Source organism: Colossoma macropomum, unplaced genomic scaffold, assembly GCF_904425465.1.
Source record: "Colossoma macropomum unplaced genomic scaffold, Colossoma_macropomum, whole genome shotgun sequence".
Classification (NCBI taxonomy): Eukaryota; Metazoa; Chordata; class Actinopteri; order Characiformes; family Serrasalmidae; genus Colossoma; species Colossoma macropomum.
Window position 1 is genome coordinate 7,995,235 of NW_023494794.1, and position 25,027 is coordinate 8,020,261.

At 39.1% G+C, this 25,027-nt stretch overlaps 1 protein-coding gene across 1 annotated transcript; it reads left to right on the plus strand.

Moving 5' to 3' along the window:
• Positions 1-6,950: 6,950 nt before the first annotated feature.
• On the plus strand, positions 6,951-23,837 carry tbx5b (T-box transcription factor 5b). The gene is made up of 8 exons (XM_036580930.1): positions 6,951-7,004; positions 8,341-8,435; positions 10,950-11,069; positions 13,466-13,613; positions 14,431-14,583; positions 15,604-15,695; positions 21,348-21,475; positions 23,413-23,837. Exons 1-8 carry the CDS (start codon positions 6,975-6,977, stop codon positions 23,835-23,837), a joined length of 1,191 nt encoding a protein of 396 aa, XP_036436823.1. The 5' UTR covers positions 6,951-6,974.
• The last annotated feature ends 1,190 nt before the right edge of the window (positions 23,838-25,027 follow it).

Below are 25,027 nucleotides of genomic sequence, written 5' to 3' on the forward strand. Positions count from 1 at the left end.
TTACATTATGTAATCACCACGCATCAGCCTGTTACACTAAAGCCAGAAAGTCCTGCTACGATAAACAGGTGGCATTGCGATATTTTAGCCACAGTTGTAGTGAATATTGCTGCGGCAGCTGAATTTCTTTGTAAATCTTATACGGATATACATCATGTTTTTTTTCCATTCTTGCTTTTCTCAGAGTATGAACTGTTTTCTGTGCGGTACGTCGCTTTAATAAGGTTTCCTCTTGGCTACTGAAGATTCAGGGAGTTCTAAAAGTGTAAAGTAAGATGAAGCGCAGAGGACTTTATTTTTATATTAGTACGTCGTTCTGATGTTTCTGAATGTTTGTTTTGTGTGAATGTTTGTGTTTACAGTCATGCAGTTTTGAGGCTGCGTGAGGACAGATCTGTTCTGAAGTGCCCTTCAGTGTTCATTAACCACACAAACACAAGCTGGAGCAAATAGGTGGTGTTAAAAAGGGCCTCATATATCAATGTTATGTTCCTTTCTGCTGTTTCTCTGTGCAGAAGTCGTAGATCACTCTTCCAGTCAGCCATTAAGTACAAGTTATTCAGTTTTCAGCGGCAGGAAAAAGGGAACAGAAAATCACACAGAAGCATCAACGAATAAATATAATGCAGTTGTTCAGAGTTCAGTGAGTCACTCTTCACCTTTATTCCAGCTTCCCTTGTTTTCAGGAGACTCACTTTCAGTTCCTGAAAGAATCTGCAGACACGCCTCCAAAGTTCAGTCTTAGAAGCTGGTTGATCATTTTCTGAAGTAATCAATCACATTCAGTGATGTCGAGGACTGGACTCTGGGGTGGTCAATCCATCGTTCAGCTTCTTTGTTTGATGTGTCCGTCTCCTTTTCTCAGTGAGGTTCTTCTTGACAGCTACACATCCTTTCAGACCCATAGCGCTGAGTCGTCTTCTCACAGTGGAAGGATGGACAGAAACACCTGTGGATGTTTTCAGATCTGAAGCAGCTTGATTTTCTCCTCTCTCTCAAAGATGAAAGCTTTAAGTGCAGTTTATCTGATGGGGGCAGTTTTGGGGTCTAGCAGGTCTTCCAGGTGGTTGTTAGGAGCCCCGTTTTCTCTATAACGTCAGTTTTGGAAGCTCCTGTTTTTCACTTAGATTTTCTCCTTCATTATTCAAGCGGATTATCTCATATCTAATCTTCTCAAAAATCTCCCAAAACGTGAATAACTTGTACATAATAGCTGTTTTGACTGGAACCTAATTGAAGGAAGGGTCTCTGACTTCTGCTCAGAACTGTATGTCTGAGTTTTTCCATTCATTTGATCACTTTTCCTTTTCATGATGAAGGGTGTTCTGTTTTTTCCTGAAGAGAGGAAGACAGTCTTTATTTAATTGGTCAAAGCCTGTTGCCTTAAAAGAGTGTTGAAGGAAGTGTGGGTGGAGCCTCTGCTCCACCAATCAGAGTTCAGATTGTATTTGCGCCTGAATGACAAATAAATCATCTCAGATTTATGACTGCACCATGTCTCCATGTTGTGGGAGCTGCTTTAATGAGTTTGCACCATAAAAAAATCATAATATCTACATGACTGCTGTCTTCAGTATGAGAGAGAAAAGAGGAGTGATGGAAACTGTTCTTTAAACTTTCATTATGGTTCTAGATTTGATAGATCAACACAGTTATGGTGTGTTAAAGGGGAATTACACAGATTTTTAACACATCTTTATACTCATATACTTTATACTCAGATGTCTTTACAGTGGTGGTGATAGGAACCTGGAGTCGCCATGACTACAACTCAAATATAGACCAACTATCCAAAACCACCAGTGAACCTACACGAGTCTTCTGAGTTTATATGGAATGTTGATGATGGAAAATAGTGGACAATCTGAAGTTGGGGAATGTTTTGCCTCACAATGCCCTGCATATTTCCCTCCACCATTAATAGATTTTAAAAAATACGTTTTAAATCAAAATCTTCTCAAAATAACATAAAACAGACGTCAGGCAGTGAATTCATTACCATTTCATGTAGTAACTGTCTGTGAGGGAGCTTTTAGAGGTGGACGTCTGGTTCCTATCACCACCACTGTGAACAGTTCTGACTCTGTAAGTTTCTCTAGAACAGAGCGTTTCACACCAAACCACTCTGAACGACTCTGTTTACATCTCAACCAGTTAATGATTCAGAAATTTTGTACATTTTTATAAATAGTATGTCAGAAACCACATAAGCATGTCTATTAGAGATTACTAAGTAACTCAATACTGTTTGAGTCAAATGCAAATTGGTGGGCTTATTGGTGGGCTATACACTTCCATTACTTGTTAGCTATGTTAGCTTGTTACCTGTATAGCTCTAATGTTAAAGATAAGAGGCGAAGTTCAGACACACAACATGTCTTGGCTGATTGACTAAATTTGGGATCAGAGGGGAAAATGTGTAAATTTGATTTTTGGTTGGACTGTCACTGTAAGGTCTGTACTGTGATCCTAAACCATCCACTCTTAAAAAAGATGGTTCTTCAGGGGTTCAGATTGATGGAGAATGTGTTGTATGTGCTTCTAAAAAAAGGGTTCTGCTACTGTTAGGATGTCAAGCTTGAAACAGTATCGGAACCCTTTTTGTTGCTGTATAGAACCATTTTCAAACATGGCCTAGAACCATACGTAAAATATTCTCCAACAATCTGAAGAACCATGTCACCATGCAAAGAACCATTTAAACATGAAACGGTTCTATATGGGACTCATGGTCTAAATAGAACCATTCCTTTTCCTAAAGAACACTTAGAACCATCTTTTTTAAGAGTGTAGACCAGTGGTTTTCATCCAGTGGGCTGTGGTGGTACTGTTAGGGGGCTGTTGGTAGACATTTCTTATATACATATACATATATCTATATATTTAACAGTACCCATCATTTTATATATGACATATTTTATTGTTTTGATCGTATCATATTCATCACGGATCAACAAATTTTTACAATTTTTATGGTGTTTATGTCGTTTCATTAAACAGTCAAGTAAAATTTGATAGGATACATTAAATTCAGTTCAATTCAAAAGTATTTGTATAGTGCTTTTCACAGTTGCTGTTAAATCTTCTATCTTCTTGTGGGCAGTGAAAGCTTTTGTGGTCAGTTTTGTGGGCTGCCCCTGCTGTAGACCCTAGGGGCTAAAGCTGACTTCTCACTGGAATTTCCCGTTCCACCTTAAATAGACGCGACCTGCAGTTGGTCACATCTTTCATTAACATTGATTAATGAAAATGAAAATGGCAGATTAAATCATTTAAAACATAATTGGATGAATTTGTATTTCAAATTAAAAAAAAAAAAGACAGTCTAAGGCAAAAGCGTGAGTGTTAAAGGGCTCATATCCTGGAAAACCATGTTTTTAATATTTAATTTGGTAAACATTGTTGAAGTTCCAAAATGTACCGTTTACTCCCCACTTCATACAGTCAGTATATGAAAAATAAGCTGCAAAGCTGGCTTCTTCTGAATCTATTATTTTTTGTGACGTCACCAAAAAACAGCACATTTACGTAGATCCACCTACTCAGCCTACAGCAGTTTAGACCCGCCCATTTATAATTAAAACACACATATAACTGTAGTAAATGGGCCTTTTAATCAAACTGGTTCAGGAGTTATTTGGCGCTACAACCACAAGGTGGCGCCAAATGATCGTTTTATAAGACATTGTACTACATTCTTCATCTTCTTATTGTTCTTCTTTTTCTCATTATTATTATTATTATTATTATTATATTATAAGTATGTTATATATGTAAGTGTTATAAAAATATTTTGTTATTTTTACTATTATTAGTAGCATTTTTTTCTCTTGTTGATAACAATACTAACACTACCGCGAGCCTAATTAATACTAATGATAACATACAAGGTCGAACATTATTAATATTATTATTAAAAATATTTTTTTATTAAAATATCATAAAAGTTATTTTATATGTACAGGGTTACAAATAGTATTTCTTTCACACTTTAAAAAGATGGTTCTTCAGGGGTTCTTCAGTAAAGAAAATGGTTCTATATAGAACCATGAACACTCAAAGAACCCTTTGCATGATTAAAGGGTTCTTTGCATCGTTAAAGGGTTCTTCAGACTGATAGTGTATTTTTTGTGGTTCTATATACAAACTTTTTAAAATTGGTTCTATATAGCACCAAGAAGTGTTCATCTATTGTTAAAGACTTGACATTGTAACAATAGAAGAACCCTTTTTGCTTCTATATGGAACCCTTTTCAAAAAGGTTCTAGATAGAGCTATCTACAGCACATTCTCCATCAATCTCAAGAACGTTTTTCATTACACAAAGAACCCTTTTGTGGGTTCATGGTCTTATATAGAACAATTCTCTTTACTAAAGAACCTTGAAGAACCAACATTGTACACTCTTAAAAATGATGGTTCCTTAAGTGTTCTTTAGTAAAGGGAATTGTAGGAACATTTGCAGGCTTAAATGGTTCTTTGCTTAGTGAAATGGCTCTTCAGATTGATGGAGAATGTATATAGCTCTACATAGACCCTTTTTGAAAATGGTTCTAGGTTGCACCAAAAATGGTACTGCAATTGTTATAAAGTTGACATCATAACAACAGCAGAACTCTTTTTGGTGCTATACAGAACCATTTTCAAAAGATACATATTCTCCATCAATATGAAGAATGATTTAGCCATATAAAGAACCATTTAAGCTTCTAAAGGGTTCTTTGAGTGTTCATGACTCTATATAGAACCACTGTCTTTACTAAAGAACCCTTGAAGAAGCACCTTTTAAAGAGTGTAGCAACAGACAAGGAAGTGGATAATTATTAAGTCTGAGGTCCAAAAACTGCCTATAGAACCTCAGCGGAACCTGTGTAGTACCTCCTGCGTCTGTCAGCACAGACACAGCCAGGCTGGACCGTTTAAGGTGGAGCAGGAAATCTGACAGAGAAGCTGGTGTTTGCTGGACAAGGTGTTGGGGGGGTTAGAGGGGGGTTTTGTCTGAGGTCTGGGGGTAAAAAGGGCACCTTCAGCCTGGAGCTGCAGGCCGGACACCTGCCCACCGCTCCGCAGCTGAAGAGTGATCTTTACTGACCAGCAGCTCCAGAGCTGTTTACTCTGTTTAAGGCCTGCTGTGGTCAGTCTGATCACTGCAGCTGTACCTGTGTGTTTGTATTGGGTATTAATTTAAATAAGTAATATAAACACATATAAACACATATAAACATGCACAGGAGATTATTATTATTATTATTATTATTATTATTATATAAAACAAATTATGTTTACACTATGTCTACAAATTACACTGTAATAAATGTTGTTTGTTATTTTACTATTACTATTGTTTTGTCTCTTGTTGCTCATAACAATACAATACTACTACTACTAATTATTATTATTATTATTATTATTATTATTATTATTATTTTGTCATATAAAGCCTAGATCATGTTTATAATGTTATTATATAATTGGCATTTATTACACTATTATAAATATTGTTTATTTTTACTGTTACTGTTGTTTGTCTCTTGTTGCTCATAATAATAACAATACTACTACTACATTATTATGATTAAATATGTTATATAATTGTTATAATTATGTTATTGTAGTGTTAAAGTAATATTTAGTTTTACTATTATTAGTATCTTTTTTCTCTCTTGTTGATAATAATAATAATACTGCGAAAATTATTAATGCTGATAATAACAAACAATGATTTAACATTATTTATGAAAAATATTATTAAAAATATTCTTATTAAAATGTCATTAAAGCTGTTGTTATATTGTATGTATAGTGTTACGTATTAAAAAGATGGTTCTTCAAGGGTTCTTTAGTAAAACAAATGGTTCTATATAGAACCATGAACACTCAAAGAACCCTTTGCATGATTAAAATGTTCTTTGCATGTTGAAATGGTTCTGTAGATTGATGGAGAATAGAACCTTTACGTAGAACCTTTTTGAAAAGGGTTCTATATAATAGATATAATAGATAATAATAATAATAATAATAATAATAATAATAAAAGCCTACTGACATAGGCTCGCGCTCCGGGATTTTCCAGTCAAACTCGTGCGCGCGAGACGTATCATTGCTCCGTTATCACGCTGCACTATTTACGGAGCGATTGTGTGTGCGCGCGCGACCGCGTCTCACTTTGGCACTCACGCTCCGACACATTCCACAAGAGAACTTGCTGCTCGAGCGCGTTCCACTGATTATAACAGAGAGAGAGGGGGAGAGCGCGCGGATTTAAGGGCTCGTGGCTTGCTTTCGGCGCGCGGGGAGAAGGTGGAGGGAGTGGGGGAGTAGGGGGCACGCGGGAGTGACGAAAGAGGAGGAGGAAGATTTTGGGGAAGGAGTGCAGATTTAAAAAGGAGGAGAGAAGAAGGAGAGAGAGGAAGAGGGAAAGAAGAGGAGAGAGGAGGAAGAGGTCCGAGCTCTGATTGGACGCCCGCAGAGCGGAGAGAGTGAATAGACGCTCCTGATTGGCTAGCGAGGCGAGTTCAGCGTTCAGTGTTAATCTCTGAAATAAGTGAGCGGAGTTTCAGCTCCTCCGCGCGGAACCGAGGAGCCTCAGCGCCATGGAGTGAAAACCAGGTACAGATTAATAACCATTATTATCACTATTATCAGGATTAATATTTTACTGCTCGAGCGAAAAGGAGGGCGCGCGCAGTTCGCCGTGATAGCAGATTTCCTGCTCTGCCTGTAAATCTCTGCTGTTGGACGTCATTGTTGATGGATCTGACCTTTGCGCACGTGCTGAAATTAATGACTGATTTATTGATTATTGATTACTGCGCGCGCTCCTTTTTCTCCGTGGCTGAAAATGTAAACAGATTGAAAGAGCTCTGATAATAATGAGTATTGATTATTATTCATTTACATTTTCATTAACGGTCTGAATGTGTTTAATGTGTGCGTGTGTGTCCAGCGCGCGCGCCGTGTGTCCGGGCTGTAACATGGCGGACGGCTTTCAGGAGCAGCTGCAGGTAAAAGAAACCCTAATATTAATATTAAATATTATTATTAATAATAATATTTACAGACTAATACGCTGATATTAACGCTCACAAACAGCTGCGCACTTAAATTATTAGTTTATCATTAATTTGATATCATTTACAAAGCGTTTAGACTAATAACTCCATATTTGCATATTTACCATAATATTTATATTAATGTTGTTTTAAAAAGTATATTCAAATTTATTAATCTGTTGCGAAAAATTGAGATTACCGAAAGTATAATTATTATTATTATTAATATTATTATTATCATTATTAATATTAAAATGATCAGGGGTTCATCAGTAAAGGGAATTTATTATATTATATTATATTATATTATATTACATTATATTATGTTATATTATATTATATTATATAGGTCATGTTTGTTTTACAGGATTGTATTTTTTCTGAATAAAAATATCAATGTATCCAATAACATGATTAACAACATCACCAACAAAAATAAAAGTAATAATAACCGTTATAACAAACATAACAACGACTAAGAGCCATAATGAACACTAACACTTTAAAACGCGGTTCTTTAGTAACAGCAATGGTTCTACAGCCTATAGAACCACGACCATTCACAGAACCACTGGGTATTGGCATGGTTAAATGGTTCTTCTCTCTATATAAATACAGTTCTGTATGGATCTTTGAAGAACCCCCTTTTAAAATTGTTCTATATAACACCTAAAAGGGTTCCACTGTCTATTCTATGAGTTCTATGAGTCAAAGAACCCGTTTTTAGTAGGATATAGAACCCTGAGAGTGTAAGAATAAGAAAATAATACTGCCTGCTACCACTACTAATAATGATAATAATTATAGTAATGAAATAATAATTAGAAGACTAAGACTAAGATTAAGACTAATAGCAATAATAATGTCATGGTAATAATATAAAAGCACAACGACAACAAAAATGAGGTTTTAAAATTATTTTCAGTGCTGTTCATTCTTATAGTCTTTCAAATGAATAATTTCATATCTATCTGTTCGTGTTTATATGTAAATAACTGGCACGTTTCCCCTGATTTTAATAACGGTTCTAATCTAGAGCGTCTTATCACTGTAGGCTGGTTCAAACGGTCATTAATGACAGGCCAGGATTTTTAGTCCTAATGGTTCAAAGGTTTTTGTTCAGCACTGATTTCTAACAGCGTTCAGACACTTCTGTGAATTTACACCATTTTTTAAATAAAAAAAAATAATAACGTAATAAAGGTTAAATATATCAATCAATCTATTAGCTGCCAGTCAATCAGTCCGTCAGTCAGCTGTCATGCTAACCCTGCTGTCTCTCGCGCAGGGCCTCGAGGGGGTTAAAGTTCACCTCCACGAGCGCGAGCTGTGGCGGAAGTTCCATGACGTCACCACGGAAATGATCATCACGAAAGCGGGAAGGTGAGAGTTTTAACGGGGAACTCCACCCGCTTTTCAGAATTACTGCTGCAGCATTAAAAAGTGGAGATGTGAACAGAGTCAGAACTGTTCACAGTGGTGGTGATAGGAACCAGACGTCCACCTCTAAAAGACTTATGTCTGAGACATTTGTTTATGATAGTTTTGAGACGATTTTAATGTAAAATACTGTTTTTAATACATTTGTGGAAGAGGGGTTCATGCAAAGTCCCCAAGGAAACTTTCTGAGCCAAAAAGAATTAATTTTACATATAATTACTGCTATTTTATCATCATCAACACTCCATATAAAAGCTCAGAGGACTCGTGTCGGTTCATTGGTGGCTTTGGATGGTAAAGATGGTTCAGATGTCTTTACAGTGGTGGTGATAGGAACCAGGGGTCGCCATGACTACAACACAAATATAGACATTTTATTTACTATCCAAAACCACCAGTGAACCTACACGAGTCTCCTGAGTTTATATGGAATGCTGATGGTGGTAAATCTGGAAAAATAAGTTTCCTTTGGGGACTATTTTGCCTCAAAATGCTTTGCGTGTCCATTCACCATGAGTTTACTTTAAAAATACATTTTAGGACCAAAATCCTCTCAAAGCTAACATAAAACAGTGTCTCAGTCATCAGGCAGTGAATTCATAACCATTTCATGTAGTAACTTTCTGTGAGGGAGCTTTTAGAGGTGGACGTCTGGTTCCTGTCAACACCACTGTGAGCAGTTCTGACTTGGTAAGTTTCTCTGAGACAGAGCGTTTCACACCAAACCACTCTGAGTGACTTAGTTTACATCTGAACTGGTTAATTATGCTGAAATACTGAAAATGTTAAATCCCAGTTTAATGTTCTACTGGAGCTGCGCAATAAACACATCACTGATTACTGTGTTCATGCAGTTCTGAGATAAAGAGGCTTTTAAATGTTTAAATGTGACTTAAAAGGACTGCATATAACTGCTACAATCATAAATAACAGCAGTGTTGGGGTGGTCTTTGCACTAGGCAAAGGTAGGCAGCTGCCTAGAGCAAAGACCACCCCTGCCTCAGACCACCAGCTCAAAGAGTAGGGAGAGTCCATTACAGACGCAAGAATGAGATGAACGAATAGCCTTTGTATGTAAAGACAATCCATGCCCACCCTACCACTATATTTAAAATAATAAATCTTTTTTTTGAGAATTAAGCATTTTAGTTTCATTACATTTTTTTCCAGCACTGTTAAACACACCCATAAACAAATGTACGGGTCATTAAAGGGCCCATATCTAACATTTTTCTTGTAATTAAGATTTTTCCTTGAGGTCCACTTTTAAACGTTTGAGTTTTTATGTAACAAAAACAGAAATTTTTTTTTGCATGATCGTTTTATAATTTCTCTTTGTCCCTCAGGATTAAACAGGCTGTTTTTATAACGGTGCCTTTCAGATGGACACATGCAAACGACCGCTGCTCTGATTGGCCACCCCATTCAAAAGGAGTCCTAGTGTTGAAACACTTAACATGATAAATTTGAGCGAGAGTGGGTGGGGCTAAACTGCTATAGACTGACTAGGCAGGTTTATGTATTTTTTTTTTAAATAGCTTATTGTCATTATATGGACTGTATAGACTGGAGTGAACAGTCCATTTTAAGTGTTTACTTCCTACTTTTAATTCTCAAAATAGATGGTTCTTCTAGGGTTCTTCAGTAAGGACAATGGTTCTATACTGAACACTCAAAGAACAGTTACCACACAAGATACGACAGTCATAGACTCTTAGAAGGTTCCTAAACGGTTCTTGGATGTATGATTTAATTACACTCTTAAAAAAGATGGTTCTTAAAGGTTCTTTAGTAAAGACAACGGTTCTATATAGAACCATAAACACCCAAAGTACCCTTTGCATGATTAAAGGGTTCTTCAGACTGATGGAGAATGTGCTATATACAACATTTTTGCTTGCTTAAATGGTTCTTTGCATGGTGAAATGGTTCTTCAGGTTGATGTGTTGTGTTGTATATGTGGTTCTATATAGCACCAAAAAGGGTTCTTCTATTGTTACAAGCTGGACAAAAACAGAACACTTCTTGGTGCAATATAGAACCATATAAAACACAACACATCAATCTGAAGAACGATTTCACCATCCAAAGAACCAAATAATCATGCAAGTGTGCTCTTGGTTCTATATAGAACCATCATGTTCACTAAAGAACCCATGAAGAACCTTTTAAGAGTGCACATCAAGCTCTTTTATTGCATAAAAAGTTAGGAAGTACATTTTTCAACTGTATGTTCCCTTTAAAGATGTTCTGCAGGTCAGTTTTTTCTGTCTTTTTTGTGTTATGGTCAGAGACTTGGGTTGAGGGGGGCCTCCAAAGACCCTCACACTCAGGGCCTTGTGAGAACATGATCCCTCCCTGCTGTAGATCATCAGTGAGTCTGACTCTAAACCTGTGATACTGACCTTATAGACCTTTTTCTCCTCTGTCTCCCTCTATTGTGATCACTTTCAACAGGCGGATGTTCCCGAGCTACAAAGTGAAGGTAGCAGGATTGAACCCCAAAGCCAAATACATCCTGCTGATGGACGTAGTGGCCGCTGATGACCACCGGTACAAGTTTGCGGATAATAAATGGTAAGAGTCTGAAACTGTTACCACACAAGACACGACACAGACTCTTAAAAGGTTCCTAAACAGTTCTTGGGTGTATGATTTAATTACACTCTTAAAAAACTCTTCAAGGGTTCTGTATTAAAGAAAATGGTTCTATATGGAACACCCAAAGAACCCTATGCATCACTAAAGAGTTTTTCAGATTGACGGAGAATGTGCTGTGGACAATGCTATTTAGAACCATTTTCAAAAAGGGTTCTTCTATTGTTACAAGCTTGACTTCTTCACAATAGCAGAACCCTTTTTGATGCTATATAGAACCTTTTTTTCTAAAAGGTTCCATATAGAATCATCTACAGCACATTCTCCATCATGAAAGGGTTCTTTGAGTGTTCTTGGTTCTATATAGGACCATTTTCTCTACTAAAGAACCCTTGAAGAACCATCTTTTTTAAGTGTGAAGCTTGACATCGCCACAATAGCAGAACCCTTTTTGGTGCTATATAGAACACTTTTCAAAAATGTTCTATGTTGAACTGTTTACAGCACATTCTCCATCCATCTAAAGAACACTTTCATGATGCAAAGAACACTTTAATCATGCAAAGGGTTCTTTGAATGTTCATGGTTAGAACCATTTTCTTTATGGAAGAACCCCTGAAGAACCATCTTTTTTAAGAGTGTAGTGTGGAACCTTATGTGAAGGTTCTTACTTTAAGTAGGTTCTTCACATTGGCACATTGTACACATTGTACTTTAAAGAACAACCCACTGAAAGGTTCTTCAGGGAGCCAGAAGTGGTTCATATGTGACATTGCTCGAAAAGAACCCTTTGTAGGACTTTTATTTTGAAGAGTGTAAAATGACTGACTCTTTTTGAAGTGGAGCTCTCAGGTTCCAGAATATTTAAGTCTTCACTGCAAATGAAAGCAAAATGTAACTATGAGTGACGTAGACTTACTGTAGAAGTAAGAGTTACTTATAGAACAGCTGCAGAACCTCTCAGTCCATCCAGACTCCTTATTCCGATAATCCGTTCCACCTTAAATGATTACATTCTGGTGCCTCAAGTGGAAAATTGTTGACTGGCCAAGTCAGTCACCTGATCTGGACTTGCCCACTGAGCATGCCTTATCATCGCTGTCCAAGAAGAATCTCCAAAATGTTAAAGTTACAGGAGAAAAACAAAAACATTCTTTACTTTCAATGTAAACTAACGTGAAAGATTTTATTTCAAGCAGTTTTGGAGCATTTCTGTTGGTCAATTCATCATGACGTTTTGGCAATCTAAAGGCAGGTGGATGGACAGATGTGTGGGTGGATGGATGTATGAATGGTAGGATGGATAGATGGATGGTTGCATGGATGGATGGGTGGATGGTTGTTTGGGTGGTTGGGTGGATGGTTGGGTTGATAGATGTGTGGGTGGGTGGGTTGATGGATGTGTGGATGGGTGGGTGGTTGGATAGGTGGAAGGACAGATGAATGGATGGACGGTTGGGTGGATGGTTGGGTTGATGGATGGGTGGATGGGTGGGTGGTTGGATAGGTGGAAGGACAGATGAATGGATGGACGGTTGGGTGGATAGTTGGGTTGATGGTTGGGTGGATGGTTGGGTGGATGGTTGGTTGGTTGGGTGGATTGTTGGGTGGTTGGGTGAATGGATAGGTGGAAGGATAGATGGATGGATGGATGGGTGGGTGGATGGTTGGGTGGATGGTTGAGTGGATGTGTGGGTGGATGGATGTATGAATGGTAGGATGGATAGATGGATGGTTGCATGGATGGATGTGTGGATGGCTGCTTGGGTGGTTGGGTGGATGGTTGGGTTGATAGATGTGTGGATGGGTGGGTTGATGGATGTGTGGATGGGTGGGTGGTTGGATAGGTGGAAGGACAGATGAATGGATGGACGGTTGGGTGGATAGTTGGGTTGATGGATGTGTGGATGGGTGGGTGGTTGGATAGGTGGAAGGACAGATGAATGGATGGACGGTTGGGTGGATAGTTGGGTTGATGGTTGGGTGGATGGGTGGGTGGTTGGGTGGATGGTTGGGTGGATGGTTGGTTGGGTGGATTGTTGGGTGGTTGGGTGAATGGATAGGTGGAAGGATAGATGGATGGATGGATGGGTGGGTGGATGGTTGGGTGGATGGTTGAGTGGATGGTTGGGTAGATGGATAGGTGGAAGGATAGATGGATGGATGGATGGATGGGTGGGTGGATTGTTGGGTGGATGGTTGAGTGGATAGTTAGGTGGATGGGTGGATGGTTGGGTGGATGGTTGGGTGGAAGAAAAGATGGATAGGTGGATAACATTCTTTAACAATCTCATAATGAGAAATTGCCCAGATGTTCTGATCATTTACTTAATTGCAGTGTCAGTGAAAGTGACAGGTTCCTGCCCTGTGCTCAGGTCAGTGTGCGGTAAAGCCGAACCTGCTATTCCGGGTCGACTTTACGTTCATCCGGACTCCCCGGCTCCCGGAGCCCACTGGACCAGACAGCTCGTCTCCTTCCAGAAACTCAAACTCACCAACAACCACCTCGACCCCTTCGGCCACGTGAGTGATGATGATGGTGATGATGATGATGATGGTGATGGTTAGAATGGTTACAGATGATTCTGAAGCTTAAAGTTTAAGATCGCAGCACCTGGTGAAAACATAATTAACACAAACAAATAATCTTAGAAGACAGATGCATTTAAATACACATTAGGTACAAATGGTTTCGTTGTTTTGTAGAAATACCATAACATATTTTTGATAGAATAATGGAAATAATTTCAATTCAAGTCAGTCTATCTGACATCTCAAATAATTTTATAGCTGAAAATCAAACTGTATTTGATATACAATGCATACTGGCTTGCAGTCCAGTAGTAAAAATAAATATAAAAAATATTTTTAGAAAGTATGTATCGTAACACCCATAGTAGAATGAGAAATTATATTTGCCATTATAACAGTTTTTGTTATTTTATGTACAATAATAATGAGAAATTGAATTAAGTATTAAAAAACGCTTTGCCAAAAGATATTTCTAGATGTTTAATTCAATATTTCAAGAATTTTGTGAACAAAGAGTTATCAATTTTATTTTGTCAAGTTTATCACCCCCTTTGAAATATGATGAATTGTGGATATTAATTTGATTAGAACTTAAGCCTTAATGTTCTACAGCTTTCTCAGTTTTTTGAGAGTCTTCTGTGTCATATCTGACATTTCTAAATTTTTATTCACAGCTTCCTAGAGTTTTATGAATTATGTGAAACCTGTGAACTCATACAAGACGTGTAGAGTAGAACTGTTGTTTTTTATATTGTTAAAAACATTGTTTCCAGACTTTTAAATGGCAGTGTATTTGCCTTTGTTACAGATCATATTGAACTCCATGCATAAATACCAGCCGCGGCTGCATATAGTGAAAGCGGATGAGAAGAACAGCTTTGGCTCCAGCAACACAGCCTTCTGCACTCATTCATTCCCCGAAACAGCCTTCATCGCTGTCACTTCCTACCAGAACCACACTGTAAGTGCAGAAGCAGCATGGATGGGTGGGTGGATGGATGGGTTGGTGGATGGATGGATGAATGAGTGGTAGGATGGATAGATGGATGTTGCATGGATGGATGGATAGATTGATGAGTGGATGGATGAGTTTGTGGATGGATGGCTTGGTGAATGGATGGAGGTATGAATGGTAGGATGGATAGATGGATGAGTGGATGGATGGGTTGGTGAATGGATGGATGTATGAAAGGTAGGATGGATAGATGGATGAGTGGATGGATAGGTTGGTGGATGGATGAATACATGAATGATAGGATGGATAGATGGATGTTTGCATGGATGGATGGGTGGATGGTTGTGTGGATGGATAGGTGGATGGTGGAAGGATGGGTGGGTGAATGGATGGATGGATGGATGGATGGATTGTCGAATAGATGGATAGATCATAGGATGGATGGAAAGATGGTTGCATGGATAGATGGGTAGATGGTTGGATGGATGGTTGAGTGAAAGTATAGATGGGTGGATGGATGGGTGCATTGTTGTCTGAATGGATAGGTGGATGGATGGGTGGGTGGATGGTTGGGTCAGTGGATGGATGGATGGAGAAAGGATGGATGGAGGAAGGATGGTTGGGTAGATGGATAGGTCGTTAAGTGGATGGATGGGTGGGTGGCTTGATGGATGGATGGATGGATGGATGGAGGAAGGATGGGTGGAGGATGGATGGTTGGGTAGATGGATAGATCGTAGGATGAATGGTAGGATAGTTCCATGGATAGATGGGTAGATGGTTGGATGGATGGTTGAGTGAAAGTATAGATGGGTGGATGGTTGGGTGAGTGGATGGATGGGTGGATGGTTGGATGGTTGGGTAGATGGATAGATTGTAGGATGGATGGATGGTTGCATGGATAGATGGGTGGGTGGTTGCATGGAAGGACAGGTGGATGGATGGTTGAGTGAAAGTATAGATAGATGGGTGGGTGGATGGGTGGATGGATGGATAAATAGATGAGCGTTTCTCTGTATCTTTCAGATCACTCAGTTGAAGATCGAGAACAATCCATTCGCGAAGGGTTTCCGTGGTAACGAAGACATCGAGATGCATCGGATGTCCCGTTCACAGAGGTGGGAAAACTGCATGAAATAGAAAAATGCATAACAACAGGAGAAACGGATGTAAAATGAAACATCTTCACACTTACGCAAAAGTCTGTGAACATTTTTATTTGTAAATTTTACACTTTATGTTTTTCTCCCAGCATGTTAAATTTAGCAAATAAATAGAAATGAAGCTCTGAATCTGCAGACCAGGAGTGTTCAAACTTTTGCACAAGACTCTGTAGTGGAGTAGTGTTCAAAAACACCAAAGCAGAGTAAAAACACTACACACCACTAGAATCAATGCAATAAACACAAAAACAATATGACTTTGTTCAGTTCCCTCAGCAGCTCCTGATTTAATTTTATGAAGTATTGATTAGATAAAGCAGGTGTTAGACTATAACTACAACCAATACACACATAAAATCACTACTTATTATATTAACGTTATCTGTATTTAATCTAATATTAGTTTTTCCAGAGCTAATAAACTCTACCGCCCAGATAAACAGCCTTTTCAAGACAGAAATTTTCTCAGGCACTTAAGTCTTTTGCACAGTTCAGCATATACGCTCAGTTTTCCTCACACGCTCTTCACGACTGAATGACGTGGTCTTTTTGAACGTTGCTGTTTTTGAGTGGTGTTTATTTGGGCTGCTGTTAGATTTGTAGAGTTCTTCAAGCTCGGCCGGACTGAGATTAGGCTGTCCTTTTGAATCGAAGCGCTGGGGGAAGGTGGAACCAAAGTCAAGACTGCATGTTGCTTGTTGACCTTATTGGATGTGACACACATGAGGGGGGATATTTATAGCTTAGAGAGCGAGCAGTGCAGCGAGTAAAACACTGCATCACAAACAGGGGTCAGCGACGGGCTACAGTGTGTGTGTGTGTCTGACAGAGACGGAGAGAAAATGTGTGTGTGTGTGTGTGTGTGTGTGTGTGTGTGTGTGTGTGTGTGTGTGTGTGTCTATAAAGTCAGAATCATCAGCCAAATAAACAATGTTCATATAATTTACTAGAACAATTAGAATTCTGTATGATGCAGTAAATTAATAAATGCTTTTTTATACTTTAAAGTTTTGGCATTTGAAAAAATAGCACATTTAACTGTTGAATCTCTTTACTTTAATGTTTTTTGTAAACTTTAAAAATGGGTGTCAATGTGTTGCAGTGATAGAGTAAAATTAAAAAATACTAAACTATGTAAAACATATACAGGTTTGTGCACCCTTGGCTGCATTTCCATGTTTTACTGACTTTCTGAGTGTCAATAAGTGAACACATACTCTACAGAGAACGCACTTTAATACACCGATACTGTTTATTTGCCGAATTCTTTTTTTATAATGTTGGAAAAACATTAAATATAAAACGTGAGTTCTGTGAAAGCTGTGGCACATTTTACATTTTAAGTTTTTTTTCTCCAAAATGTTAAACTCAGCAAAAAGAAATTTCAGGAGGAAAAAATTCTAAAGTCAAGTCAAAGTTTATTTTTATAGCACTTTTTACAACAGGCAATGTCTCACAGCAGCTTTTCAGAAAAATCTGGGTCCGAGCCCCCATGAGTAAGCTAGTTGTGACAGTGGAACAGGAAGAAACCTTGAGAGGAACCAAGACTCAAAAGGGGAACCTATCCTCCTCTGGTACACACCAGACAGCAAACAACTTTAGCATAACTATTAAAATACAGACTCGGGGAAAAACAGTGAAGCAATGGCTGTAATTAAATAGTTTGAGTCTGTGCAGCAGCATCATCAGGAGGGTCAGTTCACGTACAGTGCTGTGCAGCAGGAAGCTCCATGGTGGTCTAACTTGTCCAGAAGGCGGGCAAGCAGTGGGTACTAAATCAAGGCAGATAAAGCAACAGCATCAGACCCCACAGGATGGGCAGCTGTTCAATTCAGCAAAAGAAACACAGACAGTTAGTTCCGTAAAGAGTGACTGATTACAGTATGCAGTGTTAACAGAGAGCAGCAGAGACTCCGGCAGGTCGAGCTATTACAGCCTCGGTGCCCCTCTGCTCCACCGTCAACAAACCTGAGTGAGTGAGTGAGAGCAGCGGGACGACAGCACCAACACTCCCAGTTTACCGTAATACTGTATGACCCTGAACCCCCAGCCCCTTTTATCTAACAGGGAAAACTAATTACCAAAGACTCGACTAAACAAGTGGGTTTTTAGCCTAGACTTAAAGACTGAGGCTGTGTTTGAGTCTCGAAAACTGGCTGGAAGACTATTCCAAAGTTTGGGGGCTTTGTATGAGAAGGCTCTCCCCCCTGATGTAGCTTTATTAATTCTAGGTACTAATAGTAAGCAGCACCTTGTGATCTAAGCAGGCGTGGCGGTTCGTGTATGTCAATAAAAGAATTTTGTATAATTTAACTGGCAACCAGTATCAAGTCTGATAAAACCGGACTGATATGGTCAAACTTTCTGGTTCTTGTGAGGACTCTGGCTGCTGTGTTCTGGACTAACTGAAGCTCGTTAAGGCTTTTGCTGGAACATCCAGACAGCAGAGCATTACAGTAATCCAGCCTCAAGGTAATAAATACATGAACTAGCTTTTCTGCATCCCGTAGAGACTGTAGTGCATTTCTTCACAAAGCCGCTGTTCTCACACAGTTCTCTGAAGATGAAATGTCATTATTTTGCATACGACTGTATGTTTTAATAATTAGCTTTAAAATGCTTAGTCAGCAACAATATACAGATAATAAAAAAACAGATCTTACTGTGTTGCAGGGATGCACATTTGGAAAATAATGTAAAATCTATTTTAAATAAATTCAGTTGTTCACATTTATTTTTATTTATTCACCCAGGCCTCACTGTTCATATGTCAGAAAAAAGAAAGCATACATTTTTTTTTTTTTAATTTTTAATTTTTATTGTTGGGTCCCAGTATTTGTCATGTTGGTGACAATAACCCTATATACATATATATATATATATATGTATGTATGTATATAGCCTGACAGCACTACTTAATAAACAAATAAACAAACAAGCAAACACACAAACAAACTAATACATAAGCAAGCATGAGAGTGTGTTGTGTGGATATGTGTGCGTTTGAGAGAGAGAGAGAGAGAGAGAGAGGGAGATGGAAAGAGCTAAAGAAACAGTGAAAGACAGAAAGGGCGAGAGACATAGGGAGAGAGAAAGAGAGAAAGATTGGGTTTAATGAATAAAGAGCACAGAAAGGGCAAAGATTTTTTTTGCTAGTTAGCCGCTGTTTGTGTCCCTTCACTGTGAAATTGAATTAGGACAGATTAGCCGCAGTGGCTAACTGCAGCTCCCTTATATCATACACCCCCCGTCTGCTGACCCCAGAATTCCAGTGTGGTCAGAAACACCCTCCGCCGGCCCCCTATACCCGGACCCCAAACGCTCTGCCTTAGCTTACTAATGCCTATGAACCTCTGCCTTGCTGGGGCGTGTTCCACATTGTCACGAGCTAGCATTGATGCTATCTTGTGAAAAGCTCTACTTCCTCTTTCATACTCAGGGGCAGATCGTGGTCCCCTAGTTTCGAGCCCCCCAGCATACCAAAAACAATTAGTAAAAAAATTAGGCTGAACAATACTTCATATTTGTGCTTGTATGTAAACAAAATGCTAATGTATTTGTGTTTTCCTGCTGTGATGAACTCAGATTAGCATTGGAAGTGCTAAAATAGCAGCGCTACGCTAAAAACACGCTACAGTACAGTTCATCTACCAGCTCTCCATTTTCTTGTGATAGCAGGTGGGCGGCAGCGGCAGTGTGAGAGTGCCACAAAAGATTTGTTGTCAAAAGCTCCTGCCCCTTGTTCAGGAGAGAGAAGGTGAAGTCTGGGTGGGTGGAGGACCAGCTGAGACAGAACAATAGTCTCATATTATACTCGCTGTTTTAAACAAACACTTCCCCTCTGAAATATTAAAATTAATAATAATGTATGAAAGCTAATAGGGCAAAGTTAGGATTTTGCACTTGTGTAGAATCAGAGTATATTACAGTATGTCTTTCTGGCAGTCCCCTATATTCTTACCTTACTGTATCACACCATGGACCCTTCTTAGGTCCCTCACATTCCTACTTTATATACTCTTCTTAGGTCCCCTACTTTCTTACTTTACAGTAAATGCTCTTCTTAGGACCCCTAACTTCTTAGGTCCCCTACCTTCTTACTTTACAGTATATACTCTTCTTAGCTTCCTTACCTTCTTTCTTTGCAGTATATACTCTTCTTATGTCTCCTACCTTCTTATTTTACAGTATATACTCTCTGTAGGTGTCCTACCTTCTTATTTTACAGTATGTACTCTTCTTAGGTCCCCTACCTTCTTACTTTACAGTATATACTCTTCTCAGCTTCCTTACCTTCTTTCTTTACAGTATATACTCTTTTTATGTCTCCTACTGTCTTATTTTACAGTATATTTTACAGTATATACTCTTCTTAGGTCTCCTACCTTCTTATTTTACAGTATATTTTACAGTGTGTACTCTTCTTAGGTATCCTATCTTCTTATTTTACAGTATATACTCTTCTTAGGTCCCTTATCTTCCTACTTTACAGTATATACTCTTCTTAGGTCTCCTACCTTCTTATTTTACAGTATATACTCTTCGTAGGTCCCTTATCTTCTTACTTTACAGTAAAGGTCCCCTACTATCTTATTTTACAGTATATACTCTTCTTAGGGCCCATACCTTCTTACTTTATGGTATATACTCTTTTTTAGCTTCCCTACCTTCTTTCTTTACAGTATATACTCTTCTTAGGTCCCCTTTCTTCTTACTTTACAGTGTATACTCTTCTTAGGTCCCTTATCTTCTTACTTTACAGTAAAGGTCCCCTACCTTCTTACTTCACTGTATATACTCTTCTTAGGACCCCTACCTTCTTACTTAACAGTATATACTCTTCTTAGGTCCCCTACCTTCTTATTTTACAGTATAAAATCTTACTAGGTCTCCTACCGCCTTCTTTTACAGTATATACTCTTCTTAGGTCCCCTACCTTCTTATACCACAATTTGCCTTCTGACAGTCCCCTATTTTCTTACTTTACTGTACCACACCATGGACCCTTCCTAGGTCCCCTACCTTCTTACTTTACTGTTTGACACCATGGACCCTTCTTAGGTCCCCTACCTTCTTACTTTACGGGTACCACAGTACATACACTTCTTTACTTACTTTACAGTATACACTCTTCTTAGGTTTTCTCCATTCTTACTTTGCTGTACCACACTATGCACCCTTCTTAGGTCCTCTTCATTTTTACTTTACTGTGCCATACAATGTACTCATCATAAGTCCTTTATACTGTTAATTTACCACAGTGTACTGTGTTCCCTTCTTAGGTCCCCTACCTTCTCACTTTAGTGTACCAGACCATGTACCGTTCTTAGGTCCCCTTTATTCTTACTTTAATGTACCATACCATGTAACCTTTGTATGTACCCTACTATCTTGCAGTATTGTTCCATTCCATGCACTATTCTTAGGTCCTCTATCCTTTGACTTTACTACACAATGTATTCTTCTTGGGTCACTGATTTGAAAATACCCTGCTTAGGTCTCCTAGCTTCCTACTATAGTGTACTCCACTATGTACCCTACTTAGGCACCCTACCCCATGCCATTTGGTACTGCTCTTTTATGCATTCTTTACCTTTCTCTCCATAGTAAGGAGCACCCTCTGGTTCCACGAACCACGGTTCGCCCAAGAGTGACGCCATCACCCACTGATTCTCTCGTGCCCTACACCCTACCACACGCCCTCAGCCCTGACTACACCTGTTCAGAACCCTCAGGTATGGAAACACACTATATCACTAATGTAGTGTATACTTTGACTGTAGTGTGCATCACTTTAATGTCCACTTCTGTTTTAATGAATTTAATATGTTTTTCGCAGGAAAAAATTATAATCTATTTAAAAAGTTTTATGGCATTTTTTAAATCTCGCTCTCATATATATATATAAATATATGCTGCTGTCGGAAGAAGACCTTGTATCTCCATTGTAACATTGTGTGTTTATTTCATGAAAAATGGACTAAAAGAAACGGCCCAAAATGACTTGGAAAAAATTCTGGTTCCATTGACTTACATTAAAAGTAAAGTACTTTTTTCCTTCTCCTGTAAAGTTACCATTTTGGGGATACAAGGTTTTCCTCCGACAATGATACATGCATGAATATGTGTAAATGTGTATACATAAATACTCATACATACATACATACATACATACATCATCTAAACCGCTTATCCTTCTGGGTCGCGGTGGGGTGCTGGAGCCTATCCCAGCTGTCATTGGGCGGAAGGCAGGATACACCCTGGACAGGTTGCCAGTCCATCGCAGGGCAATAAATACTCACTATGCATATATGTATAGTCATGTACAAAAGCTTGGACAAATTGCGTCTTGTTGATTTTCTAAATGAAATTAAGTTAACGCATCCTCTATAGAAAACATACATAAGTATGGCATTTTCTGCAAATTTCAGCACACAATTTATGTTTATTTGCTGAGTTTAGCATACTGGAAGAAAAAAAAACTATAAAATGTGCCTTAACTTTTGCACAGGCCGTTTAACAGCCACCCCCAACCCAATACATTAAATTCAGCAAATAAATAATTAAATAAATAAATAAATATTGCCTTAAAATGTGCGGTAAGTGTGTTCCCTGTAGAGGATGTGTTCACTTATTGGTAGCACTTGATTTGGATGGTCCACTGCTTTGTAGATGCTCAGTCTGTCTTTAAGTAACATTCAACTAATTATCCATTAAATGCAACTGAACATCCAGTTCAGTGTGAAAGAGTTTGTTGTATCTAACCCTACCCTCAAAGCACAACCTACAATCTAACCATAATGTTGTTGATAATCAACTGATTTAAGTATCTGAATTCAGAACCATTAGCCTACTGTGTTTGCACACAGAGGAATTAGACCTCCGCATTTGACCCATCCGTGCAGTGAAACACCCACATACATGCACACTAGTGAACACACACACTAGGGGGCAGTGAGCACACTTGCCCGGAGCGGTGGGCAGCCCTATCCACAGCGCCCGGGGAGCAGTTGGGGGTTAGGTGCCTTGCTCAACAGCACTTCAGTCATGTACTATCAGCCAAGGGGATTGAACTGGCGACCTTCCGGTTCCCTAACCTCTAGCCCACGACTGCCCCACTGTAGGGCAGGGGTGCACAACTCCGGTCCTGGAGGGCCGGTGTCCAGCACAGTTTGGAGGTTTCCCTGCTCAAACAACCCCACTTAACCTGGCAATTAACAGCTAAGTGTGATCAGGTGTGTTTGAGCAGGTAAATCACCTAACTGTGCTGGACACCGGCCCTCCACAACCAGAGTTGTGCACACCTGCTGTAGGGCATCTATGGGGGACCATCCAACTAAAGTGTGACCAACTTATTTTCACTGTACTAATATGTAATTTGATAGGGGTGCACACACCTTTGCATACGATGGTATATTTATATTTTCTGTGTTCGTTAGTGAAGACATATTTAAATCACTTAAATCATTCAGGTCTATTGTTAATTATAACATAATTGTTTGAAAAAAAGGAAAAAAGAAACATAGTTACTTTTATTTTGACATGCTCATGAGAATAACCCGGCTACTGTTGCTAGGGTGGGCAAGCTTTACTGAATGCTGATGCGCATTTGTGGGTGGAGCTTGGATAGATCTTGACCCTCCTTTCTGTTCCTGTTTCTTTTTCCTAACAGGAAAACACAAACTGTCGTCTGAAGACAACTCTTTTGCGGAGACCCCACCCACACACGACCCTTCTTACCCCCTCCTGACTTACCAGGCGTCTTCTGACCTCGGGCTGGGCAACGGCGCCCCCTACAGTGCAGATTCAGCCCAGCATCAGCCATGTATGTACACCAGCTCGCAGTCGGGGGGCCTGGACGAACTCGTGTGGGAGTCTTATGCCGAATGCCCTCCCTACTTGACCTTTTCCTCCTCTCGGGAAATGGGCGGGGCATTTGGCCACACCCCTGACCCTCCCCAGGACATCTACCCACAATACACCTGTGAGGTGGGCGTCCAGTCGCATTGCCCTATGACTGATTACGCTCTGTATGCGTGCAGCCACCCTGTGGGTCAGAATCACTGCGGTGGGGTGGGCTGGTGTGGGGGGAGCTGAGTGTGTGTGTGTGTGTGTGTGTGTGTGTGTTTGTATAGTGTGTTTTCCATTTCCGGACATAACTGTGGTGCAGTTGTTACAAAACTTTACAGTTTTCCTCCAGGCTGTCAGGTTAAAAGGGAAATTCCACCGATTTCTCAAAATTTCAGCATAATTAAATGGTTGTAATGTGATGTAAACTAAGTCACTCAGAGTGGTTTGGTGTGAAACGCTCTGTTTTAGAGAAACTTACAGAGTCAGAATTGTTCACAGTGGTGGTGATAGGAACCAGACATCCACCTCTAAAAGCTCCCTCACAGAAAGTTACTACAGGAAATAGTTATGAATTCACTGCCTGATGTCTGAGACTGTATCCCAAGAACTCTGCATTTCTGTATATCTGTATTTTTTCCCGATTTTCCACTATTTTTCATCATCAACATTCCATATAAACTCAGAAGACTTGTGTAGGTTCACTGGTGGTTTTGATAGTAAATAAAATGTCTATATTTGTGTTGTAGTCATAACGACTGCTGGCTCCTATCACCACCACTGTAAAGACATCTGAACCATTTCACACCAAACCACTCTGAATCACTCTGTTTACATCGCGCACACTGAATTACACAGAAATTTTGAAAAATTGGTGGAATTGCCCTTTAAGTCTTTCTGAGATGTGAAAACATTTTTCTTGAAGAAGTATTTAGATAAAGATGCATTTAGAGTCAATCGACTGTAATATACGTTTTATATTATTTTTTTCCAGAGTGGTCAGCAGCAGGTTTTAGCTCCTCCCACAAACCAAAGCTTTAGCGCAGGGGTCTCAAACTCAAATTACCTGGGAGCCAATAGCTAAGCTGGGGAGGGCTGGTTGAAAAAAATGCAGGGAAAAAATGGCCCAGTAATTACTAATAATATTAATTATTGCTGGCTTGCCAAACTAGCTTCCTGTTTTTTGTTATTTTCTGCTTCTTCTTCTTATTATTATTCTATATTCCAGTTTCACAGACTGTAGTTTTTGAGCTAGAACCATAAAATATTGCAGGACTGTAGAGCCTATACAGCAATGATGCACTGGTGCATTTGGGACCGATCACATCTACAGATTTTGTACATTGTTTTTTCAAACACTACCCATTATGTATATATAACAGTAGCAATATATGACACTTGTGATAGCGTTGGCATTCCTGCAAAGTTAAACGAGTGAA